At 32.6% G+C, this 12436-nt stretch overlaps 1 protein-coding gene across 1 annotated transcript in view; it reads left to right on the top strand.

Annotated features, from left to right (window-relative positions):
• Positions 1-5147: 5147 nt before the first annotated feature.
• The window catches only part of Ubx (Ultrabithorax), a 325440-nt gene continuing 318151 nt past the window's right edge, over positions 5148-12436 (top strand). The window contains exon 1 of the mRNA XM_089639461.1: positions 5148-6569. Coding sequence (XP_089495587.1) covers positions 6068-6569 — 502 coding nt within the window. The 5' untranslated portion in view covers positions 5148-6067. The remainder of the gene's footprint in view (positions 6570-12436) is intronic.

Raw genomic sequence — 12436 nt, 5'->3', positions numbered from 1 at the left:
CACAACACCAAAACAAACAAAGCTGCCTACCCACACGACCACATCATTATAATATAGCAATAAACTTACTCAATAACCTACCGCAACATCTCAAACACATTTTATGATCTCACATCAAATTTAAAGCGTCATAAAAGCAATGTTAGGGAAGTACTAAATAAACAGTACTACCTACACCTAATTCAAATACGTATCACACAATCAACATTAGCTACGTGCCCTTGGGACAACACTGTGCTATCTGAAATTTTCGCAAAATAGACTTTTTTGCACCAATTTCTTAGATTTTTTTTAAATTTATTAAATTTATAATTATAGCCCAACTACCATGTAGGTAAGTTTGTATATAAATGCAACAAAGTTCTATTTAAAATATTTTAAATTTATTTATTTGAACTGGATCCACTTGCATATGTTAGGAGCAACTTAGCTTTATTTGCCGTAGATAAACTATTTTTAAACCAACACGAGTGCGTTGTACCATCGTTCTACATACTTTGATCACATTCGCTTGGTATAACAAAGTTCCATATATTCAGACAATTGCGCAAAACTGAGAAAACAAATGTAAAAATACGCTATGAAAAAGTGAATATGAAGAAAACGTATTGTTCCTAATAGGTACTTTTCGTAAGATGTGCTATACCTAAGCGAAGGTAGGTACTTACCAAAATTATTTTTGTTACTTACCAATGTACCTTACATTTCTTAAACTGTTTTTTTTTAAATTATTTTGTATTTTATGTTTTTCTTCATACTAGAAACATGAAAAAAAATCTCGCATTTACCTAAATAAAGATTAAAAATAAACAAAACATATATCTGTTTAAGAACAATCTAAGCAAAAATTATACAAAACAATCTAATTAAAATAATCAGATAGAAAATCCTGTTGAGTTTACCTGATTTTCAAATCTACTAGGTTCTATCTGTTTTTTTGTTTAGTTTTTTTACTAAGACCCACATGTTTGGTGCATATTTTATAAAGTTGTAAAAATTTAATAACAGTAGGTACCTACGTTTTTCATATGCACTTTTTAATAAATTTCAAATATTTGTATTTTATTCGGGATTCATACTTCGAACATCAATATCTCAGTTTCATACAATTAGTGGTAGATAGAACCTTGTTGTTCTAGTGTCGATTCAATTAATAGCATGTAATATCCTATTTTCTGTAGGTGCACGTCGTGCTTTTTCTATTAATTTATCGGTTGGTACCTACCAACATAAGATCTAGTACTTAATCAAATATAATGACTTAAACAGAATCCAAATTTTATCTCACTAGGTATCGGTAAATATTAAAAAAAATATTATTTATTTATTTTTTGTAATAACTTTATTGAGAAAACCCTCAAATTGTAATATATAATTATTGAAGACAATATTAGCGATATCTAAACGAAAATCTGATGCAGAAAAATCAGAAAAGGATACGGTCACATCTAGGACTCGAACCCAGGACCCTTGCCTCGCCGGGGCACCGGCAGATGTGACCGTATCCTTTTCTGATTTTTCTGTATCAGATTTTTGTTTAGAAATCGCTAATATTGTCTTTAATAATTAAAAAAAAATAAATGCCTTAGCTCAACTATTAATGTTAGACAAAAGACTAGGTAGGTACCGAATTCGTTTTATTCGAATACTTATCAAAAACTCAACAATTTTACAGCATGTTAGGAACCTTTATTATAATCCTTTTTTAAACTAAGGTAGGTACCTACCTAACCAACATCAAAGTACCCACTTAAAACCGACTTCAAATTTTAACCCGCGAGGTAGGTAATAACCCAAATACATAAATGCCTGAAAAAATCTCAGCCAAGAGTTCCTTTTTTAGGGCCCCCTCAAAGCTGTGCCTCGGCACACTCCCAACGCCATCCAAGTGACGTTTACGGTCACTCAAGACGCCACTAAAGCCAACTTTACTGCCTTCTAGCCACCCTTGAATATTTAATATATGGCTACTTGCTACCAGTTGGTAGCCGTACCTATCTACTGATCGTAATGCTTTTACCATTGAGGTGGGTCGCAGTAGACAATGTGGCTCGGAGATTTTATTAAGTTTTATTAACATTTAGTTTTATTTCACCTACATAGATATGTGGCGGGGATTTTTTAATTAACATTTGTCATTTACATAAATACGTAGCTAGGTTATGTGTATGTTTTTCTCGATTGGTACATAATAAATTTAAGAAAGTATGTTAAATCTTAGTTATATGCTAGTTTTATAACTTTTATTATACACCTACTTTATGTATTTGTACAGCGCCCTTGAAGTGATATACCTATCACAAAAATCTCGTCAAGCAAATCAGCAAAAATATTATTAGGTATTATTATTAGGTAGGTAAGTATTATGCAGCTTTATTTTAACCCCTAAGGGTAATTTGTTCGCATTTGGGAATAGCTCATATGATCTCATAAAAATCGTTTTGTCTCCCTTAGTGTCATGGTTAAAAATATCACCTGAAATAATAAAAATATCACGGTTGTAGAAAGATAAAACACCACTCTTAATATTTTAATCTAGAAGTTAATCATAGAAGAATTAAAATGTAGGTATACCACTCAGAAACCAAAGATTCCGACCGCAGTTTGAGAACAAAAAATATGAAACTTCGTTAAATTTTTATTGACTATTTTTATATTAATAAAAATGACGTGACAGTAATTTTTTTATACACTTGTTTAATAAATCACGTGTTTCAGTAATTTTGATTCAGTGTTCAGACGAAAATCCACAACCACGTTTAAAACTTTTTTTAATTTTTACTCATTAAAAATTAAAAAATGTAAAAAATTTTATGTAGGTAATTTTTATTTATAAAATAAGAAATCGTTATTTCATAACCCTTTTTCACCACGTGCTTAGAATTATTCCAATTATTTGTATTTTATTGCACAGCGGAAATACTCCGACTATCTGACAAAATATGCCAGAAGCCTGAGAGGTTTAAGTGTTGATACCCAATTAGATGCCTATATTTATATAAATTTTGAATGTTTACAATGCCTAAATAGTCCCCATTTTTAGTCATTAATTATTTGGAAATATTCCATTTCAGATCGAAATTAGTAACTTTTTTAAAGTTGGTAGGTTAACTAAATGTAATTTCTGTAATGTAAGCTTACGATTCAGTGTGATGATTTAACATTAAGATTAGAATTTTTTGTGATTCTAATGAAAAGAGAAAAACGAACCATGTGCCAATTTTTGTCACATTCCAAATAAACGTTTTCTAGACTTTTTAATGTTCCAAGTTAAAGTTCAAATTTTAAAAAAATATATAGGTACCTAACTAAATAAGTTTGTAAAAATAATTCAATATTCGAAGAAAAAAATCGCGTCTTCCATTTAGCATGAAAAAGGGATTTTCTTTCCTAGAGTTATACTACCTGGGAAAATTATATCCTTGTAAGTGGGTATATATTATTTATTTTAAATTAGGTAACACGCAGGGGCTTGCAATTCACAAATTAATTAAGTTGTGCAATTTCGCAAGCTGTGAAAGAAAGAAGAAAAATATTTTTTGACCAATTAACATTAGGTATAGGCTTATTTAAACGAAACCTACCCAGGACCTATTTACCTATTACTTTAAAAAAATTAAGATTCACTTACTTACTACATCACAGCTTCTATGGATTACATCCCTGGAATATTATTTAAAAAACATGTTTTCTGAAAAATACAACAAATCCAAAAATTTCGCAAAAATAATTACTACAACACATTCTTTCCTATTCAAAGGCAATATCTACCTGGCAAAGAAAAAGTGATTTATTTAGGTATAGATATAATAATTCAATAATAAATGATTCCAGTTTTCAAAATACATTATGATAATATCCATAACACTTAGACAATATTTATTTATTAACCCCAAATATTTTCGTTCTCGTTTCACGTACAACGTATGGTGTACGGTACGGCCCCTGCTTTCTGCTTTCCTCCAAGGTAATTGTCAACAAATAAACTACCTTTGATAACTCAATAATGTTTTCATCACAGCGATCATTATACCCTCATAAATGTACAATTGTATATGATGTAACAAATCCGTGTCTGATTGGACCATTCGACCCCCCACTCTGAACAAGTACCTACCGAACTCAAGCACAACAGAGAACACGAGAACAATTCAGGCTATACAATCACACGTGCTAGAGTGAGGTAGGAATACTTTTATCGAGCATTCAACAGCGTCGGTTTTATTATACCTCCAGTGAGCGAAACAGTTATAGCGGCGTTCTTTTGATACTTTGAAATGGGTTGGCCGTAAAAGAGATGGGTATAGGTAGCGCTAAAAACAGGTTGTAAAGAAATAAAAGTCAGTTTTATTGCTTCTCACTCTATTCTACACTCTGTTATGCTCGATTGTGGCGCTTAGCATGTGACTTTTCGGAGTTGCCTCGTACCGGGGAGTTAGCTACTCAAATGTAGCGCCACATGAACATTGTTCCATTGATGTATTCATGCCTTTTGGAGTCCCTTTTTTATTGCCTATTGGAGTATTATGTTTTAGGGTTCTCATTATTGAGATGTTTAGCGGAATAGTGCAGTGACAATAATGTCATCATTACCGGTTGCACGGAGGGCCTCAAGGACGTTCACAGACCCTTTAGGGTTTTATGACTTTTGGCATTTTTTCTCACCCACAAAATGCATTGTAAAATCATTTAAAAAATTGCTTCTGTTGACCCTAACGAAACTTTTCGTAAAAATGATAAGAAATATTCACTCTTTTCTCATCAATAAAATTTCATTTAAAATTTAGAGTAGGATTTTTTTTTTAAATTTTGTTAAATTTTTTTTTATAAAAAATAACATTTTTTTGGGCTTCGTAGGTTAGTATCTACCTAGCAGTCTTTTAAATGTATATTTAAGGTTTTATTGCATTTTTAAAAGTGCAATAAAAGTTTGCAAAAGCTAGTTTGTATTTTCCACGTGCGTAAAAGGGAGGAAAATTCACGTGTTCCTCTTATCATCGGAGCGAGCGAGAGGGGCTCGGAGGTCAGGGGCCTTATCAACGGTGCGAGCGGGACGGCGTCGGGCAAGGGGTGAGGTGCGGGGAGGGGGTCCCGCGCCACAGAATCTTAATGCCTGCCGCGCGCAGTGTTCCTCGATACATCGACGGAATACGACGTCGCGTACCTAACTATTCAGACAAACGTCACGACGTCAAAATACGACACTTGAAAAATATTTCGCGAACAAATTTAAAAAAAATTATATTTCAAAATTAAAAAAAAAAAAAATCTTTGCTGCTGAGATTTTTCTAATTCTAGTTGGACGTTGTTCTAATATCCACGTGTTGTACTACCGTGTAAATAAACATTGGTAAATCACCGAGCACTTCAAAGCTCGTAAAAGTGGGTCCGCCTATCGACTTAACTGCGTCGTAAAACAATCGTAAAAATATAACAAAACACGGTCGTAAAAAAAAAGTTTAACGGCCGGCGATTATTTAAAGTATTTTTTTTATTATTTATTATTCAATTTGTATAGACGGATAAAGACAAATTTGTACCGAGTTTTATCGGTGAATGAAGTATATTTTTATCGCCGGTAGCGGAGGTGTTAACACCCAATAAAAGAGCTATATTCTTTTACGACTCGCCGAGGTTGGTGAAGGGACCTTATGACGGTTTATTGACCATTTTCACCATCGTAAGGAGCCATAAGCTTATTTACAAACCACGTGCCGAGACTTGCAAGACTTATCGAAGTTTTATTCGGTCATTATCTCGCTAATAATCTTAACGGGTGCTCCGAATCATAAACATTTATTCCAGCAATATTGTGACTGAGTGGTGAATTAGTGTTTTTACGACTGTTTCCCTAACTGAGAGTTCCCAACAGGCTGGGACATATTGTGATTGTGCTAGTGAAGAACATGAAATATCAAAAGATGGATCTGCGATTTGTTTAACACTTCAAGAGTTTGCGCTCGCTATAGAGTGCACCTGTGAACGTTAGTGCTACTAATTGAAAAATACTCTTGTGAATCTCTTCGGAGATAGACTTTGAGACGTGGAAAACCAAACACAATTCAAAATGAATTCATACTTTGAGCAGAGCGGGTTCTATGGATCGCACCATCATCAGGCGAGTGCGGGAGACCAGGCAGCGGCCTACAGATCCTTTCCCTTGGGGTTAGGGATGGGTCCTTACGGGGCGCAGCACGCTTTACAAAGAGCCCCGCAAGATTCTCCTTACGACGCCTCAGTAGCGGCAGCATGCAAGCTATACGCGTCAGAGCCTCAGCCCCCAGCGTACAAACCCGACTGCTCGAAAGACGGTGGTCAGAATGGGTACGCGGAGAAGGGGTGGTCTAGCGCGAGGCCCGCAGCCTGCACCCCCGATGGGCGATCAGCTTACGGGGCTCCGCTGGACCCCGCGGGTTCACCCACTGCAGCGGCTGGAGCGGCGCGGTCTGCAGCCTCCCTGTCGTCGTGGAACAACCAGTGCTCCCTCGGCGGAGGGGCCCAGCCAGTCCCCACACAACTGCATCAGCAGACGGCCAACCACACCTTCTACCCCTGGATGGCGATAGCAGGTCAGAATTTTACCATTACGTAGTTAAAAATATATATTTAAGTACAACAAGTCCTGAAAACAGCATTAATTTCGAAGCAATGTTTATTTTCCAATTTTTTTTTGGTGGAGAGATGTGAAATAATTTTTCTAAATATTTTTTTTAATATTTGAATTCCCATTAAATTAATTATGATGAGTTAATATTTTACAGAGTTTTTTTCTGCTAATCGAATGAATGAAAGAAAGAAATCGGAAAGCTCAACACAAATCGACAAAAATCGTAGAGGATAATTTTTTTTAATTGATAAATATTTCACCGGTGCTTTTGGAAGCCTTAATCTATAATTTTGATCTTTAATTTTAAATTAATAATATTTTCAAAAAAAGCATATAAAATCAGGCGTTGAAGTAATAACAATATTTTAAAATTACATATTAAATTTATTTTGAATTATGTAGATAGGTATTCTTACCTTCGCTCACATTTATTTCCCCATAGTAAAGAAAACTCTGTGAAGTTTTTTTTATCCAATTTAAAAAAAAGTTTACATACCTATTCATTTAAGGAGCGCTCCTTAGCATCTACTAATTGTTAATTTAAAACAACCAAAACTATCCATACAATATCAGAAAAAAATGATTAATCCACCCGTTTAGCAAAAAAATTATTACTCAATAAAAGTTTTCAGAAACAAAATCAGACGTTAAATTATGATTTCGCTAGGCAATAAAAATAATGAAGTTTACTTACTTTACACAATAATTTGTACAAAGCAAATGATAAACTAACATGCATAACAATAACAGAAATGTATCTGTGTATCTTTTATTCCTTAATGTGTTAATGTGTAATTACTAATAGGTATCTTTTATTGTTTTCCTCGCCTTAAATAATCAATAAATATGGGCCCGTGGCTAGAAGGTGTTGCTGGGAATTTTATTCTTATTTAATTGGGCTGTAACAAATGCATCATTCGAAAGAATTCTAATGCTATTAAAACAGTATAAATTCTCTAAAAACGGAAAGTAATTGATTATTTATTTTTAATAGGAGGAGTGCTCATTTTTATTAATCACTGTGTGAATAGTAATCACTATGAATAATGACTATCTACCAAAGTGTATTCTTACTAATTAAAATTGAAGCGAATTTTACGAAACGTTATTGAGATATGAAATAAATTATATATTTAGTTTTTAAATAGTCTATCTTCTCAAAAATAACAAATCTTACAGTTACAATTACAGTAGTTTTTATATGCTTTATTTCCGAAGTATCAAAGTAAGGGAGCATAGTATTTAACGCCATGTCTTTGAAATCCTACCCTCTCTTTAAATGAATAGAGTTGCAACGACACCCCACATCCTAAAGCAAACAATTAAAACTTAACAATTCTTTTTTCTTCCTGTCACATAATGCGAACAAAGTTAACAAAAGAAAATAGTTACGCGCCTTCAAACCTATTTACCCAATCGTTCACTTCCATTTTTGTACTCTCGATTCTTTTAGTAATTCCGGATTTATTTCATCTTCAGAGTTATTATTTCTTCTCATCCCAGACACTTGAAGATAAACGCTCTGGTAATAATTTGGTCTGGTCGACCGCTACCAATTTTGGTGAAGGTACAAAATACTACGTACTAAGTTATGTGGTCCTCAGACATCTAATGCTCGCCTTTCGTTCACCGAGCGAGCAACCAACAAAAAATATATAATAATAGATTATCAGCAGTTATTTTATGATAATCAGGAACCAGGAATCAACGTGTTTGAAGGAGAGACCTCGTACTCGAAAACTTGAATCTCTTAGTTAATCATTATAGTCTGCTTGTATCTACGTATTATGTTAATTTATCAAAAAATTATAAATTCAATGTGCAAGTCTATACTTAAAACTACTTTTGGTATTCGAATTCGTTCTTTGATTAACAGTAAAAAGATTTTTTTGAACATTTCTTTGTTCGATCTTACATACATGACTACTGACTACTCGAACAATTCTGAAGATATAAAATTGTTTTCTAAAATAATTTTAAATAAAACACTTAAACAAGCGGTAATCACCGGGTCTTTTTCTTGGCGGTCAAATCTAGATAGTCATACCTACTTCAAGTCTTGAAGAGTCAATTGAAGGCATCTTATGGTTTAACCGATAGATAAGTAATTAAATATTATGTAATGTATTATATTCTTAAAAAAACTGAGTAATGCTTTGATAAATTAGCTTAGGAAGGTTAAAATTGTTTATAATCTTCTAATTAGTTTTGGTTTATGTTGTGTATTGACTAATTATGTCTAATGTTAGCGCCTAATTCGGTTAACTTATTGTTTATGATTGCTTTTCATAGTGGGTTTTGATTTAAACTACAATAAAGGCGTGGTCCAACCGCTCAACGAAAACGGATTCAACAACAAATCTCTTTTCTTCAACCGGCCCAGCATAGAACTTGGTAGACAGATCATAAAACAAACCGTAAATCATAATTGTGAAGTGTTTTGTATACGGCGATTAGCACATGAATGAGAAATGGCGTCGACCCAACAAATGCAAAATGGATGAAGGTAGATTTTTTTAGAAAATTTAACAGGTGAAAAGAATGCGGTAGACTCAAATAGTCTTTATTTTGAATTAGTTAACCATCTTTTAAATTTGAAGAAAAAAGTCTACCTTCACTTCAAAGATTTTCTTTGTATTTGATTTATTAGTTGAAGCTCCTGTAGATTCATCAAAATGTAACCAAATTCGTCATGAACGAACCTTCAGTCTTAAATTTTATATTTAATTGCTTGTAGAATTTATTGATGCTTTTGGAAACCGTTTAGAAGCGATTGATATCTACCATTTAGGAGCAAGTGTCTGGAATCAAATAGGGGAATGCCGGCACTCATTAGTTCTGTATTAGCGATTCCCGCTATATAAAAGTCCATTAAAATGAGGGACTGTATATTCACAGCCACTTTTCCGACGCCGGCCTTATGCCTATCGTACTGCCGCACAACACTCACACAAGCACCTCTTCATATGTATTCCATAATCACTCGAGTGTGAGTGAGGTGTAAGTAAAGTGAATACTGCGCCGAAAGGATAAGATACATAGTTATAATTTTTTCAAAAGGTGTACCTATTAATTTTGTTTTCCAAAGCAGGTTCCCAATTTGATTTTTTGTAAGTTACTATTAAGAAAACTTGAAGGTAAAATCTTATCAGAATTTCTTGGATCTCATCTGAAATAAAACCAAAAAGTTTTTAAGTTTAAAGCTATCCGAGCAAAAAGACAATAAAGTTTTTTCAAAAAAGACCTGTTGAAAAGTGGAAACATTGTTTGTTTTTAATTGATAGATATCACAATCTATACCTTAATTAAACAGAATTATCAATAAGAAAAAGTTTGTTTCTTTAAGTTCAACCAAGCCTTTAAAATTATGCACCCATTTCTACAACATGTCATGATGGTTTAAAATTTTGGTGTTAGAATTTTTCAAATAAAGCAGATTTAATGAACAAACAAATATCTTTCTGGCTTCTAAAACCCTAACTCCACACCTTTTGATGAATGTAATTTTAAAATCCTATTGAATAATAACAATTTTCTTTCGACGCAGTGTTCGTTATAGTACAATGCCTTTAATTCTGGAATGGGACACCTCCACAATTTACACGGCGAACGAGAATGTTGGTATTACATCTAATTATTTGTTTTACGCTAACTGTCGCTAGTTTAACAGTAATATTTTCAACCTTGTGAATTGCACCCGGATTAGAAAAATTATACTTTTTTTTATAGCCGTCATAATTTGAGTCGTGCTAATAAATACTTGCCAGTATAAACATAAGATAAGTAAACTACCTACAAAATAATTGAGCATTCAATGATTATTAGTTTAAATTACTAGTTGTGTAAATTCTATCCATTATTATAATCGTTATTTGAATTTGTAACGCCTTCCAATAGATAGTTGTTTCATTTATCATCCATCGTAAAAACTATACAAATATGAAAAATATCTACCAAAGAAATAATCGTTTTTTTTATTAACTATCTTCTAACAAATTGTATTATTATTTTTTATTCAATTTAACGAGAACAATGTAATTAAGACATTAGACTGTTGTTCAATCTAAATTTTAATATATTACCAAACTATTTGGCTTCGAATCCATACTCATATAATTTCTAAGCCACTAGTAATGAGTTATAAGTGTGAGTGATAGGAATAGATTAAATGCGTAAATTGAGTGGTTAAGCGCCCTCGAGGTGATTTTCTCACAATAGCGGCACTATGCAAATAATCCAATAAGATATATTAATATTATACTCCTTTACCTTAACTGCCTAGGTATAGAAACTGTAAAAGAAATAATACTGTGTGTGTGCATTGTATAATGAATTGAAAAAAAAACATGTGGATTGGTCATTTTACTAAGAATTCTAAAATATTACTAAAAAAATGCAAAATGTTTTATTTAATAAAAATTTTTAAAAAAAATTTCATAGCCGGTGAAGTCACAATATTATAATAATATCCGTTCTAACATTTTCTTTATTTATTTTTTACTCACTGATTTTTTAAGCATATAGCAACCCTGAAAGTTTCGTTGATTTTACCTTAGTGTTTTGCTTTTCTGACATTTTTATTTCTCGGTAGAACTAAGAATCTTTTCACTAAAGCAGAAGTATTTTTACACAAATAAACTATACCTAATATATCGTTAGTTATTTTTAGGATCCCTGACCCTCCGGTAGTCAATGAATCTACGTTTAAACAATAAAACACAACACAGTCCGCTCTATGAAAGAATTTTGACGGAGAATTATGACGTGAAGTTCGTATGTTTCTGTGACTTCTGATCTAGCGGCTTATAATTTTAAAACTGATTTGAAGCTATTTTTTTTTGAATCCATACAAAAATATGTGCAGTCTTATAAGAAAGCCAAACAAAAAAAAAACGATTAAAAATATTTTAAAAATTACTCATAATGTCACGCAAGTTACTTACACTTTATAATTCAAGTTCCTTCTTTTTTTCTAAACTTGGAACGATGTTAAAAATATTTTGTAATGGAAACCCATCGATTTGTCTGATTAAGAAATTAAATATTTTTTAGTTCGTTTTATAAATAGATGGTTGGGTAAGGTTTTGTTAGAATTTTTAAACCAACTGGAAACATGTTAGCGTTATAAATGTATTCAAATTCTTCTAGTTAATAGTAAAATTATTCCACTAAAGTGTAGATTGTTCATTTTACTCGCCCTGTCTTCCTTGAGGGTCCTTTAGTTTTGATTGCTCACCCAAATTAGCAGGGACCCGACCAACACTAATTTAGTAAAAAATTACGACGTGTTTCAGTTTCCGAAGTCACTTTATTAATAAACCCGCCTCGGGCCGGACTCTGTTATACGCCAGAATTTTGCCAACACGGACAATTTATTACAATGCATTCGTGATATCGGTAAGGAGTAATTGAAACGAAAGTCTGAATTTGTTAAAAAATCCCCCGAGCACGCTTTAATATCAGATTTATGTAAACACCCGGCAAACATGCCATCTTTGGTCTTTACGCGAAGACCATTTTTATTTTCATTTAATTTGAAAATTTATGCTGTCGGTCGATGGCCGGAATTTTAGATTTATTCACCATATCGTGAAGTGAAATAAAAATTAAAATACATATTTTTCAAACACATTTTAAACCTACTCTATTTTCTCGTTGGTATCTTTTGATAGTGCATAGATAATTACCTAGTAGTAACTTGCATAAATCAATCCGTGCTTATATTACTATAATTGATATTTAATTAGTCGTGGTTCAAAGGTAAGACTCATTAATTATGTATTACACTTAATAGGTACCTTCTTATATGGCGGCATAATCCATGCATAA

Source organism: Hesperophylax consimilis, chromosome 14 (genome assembly GCF_061612785.1).
Source record: "Hesperophylax consimilis isolate HC1 chromosome 14, BYU_Hcon_1.0, whole genome shotgun sequence".
Taxonomy (NCBI): domain Eukaryota; kingdom Metazoa; phylum Arthropoda; class Insecta; order Trichoptera; family Limnephilidae; genus Hesperophylax; species Hesperophylax consimilis.
This window is presented reverse-complemented; position numbering and strand designations above follow the sequence as displayed.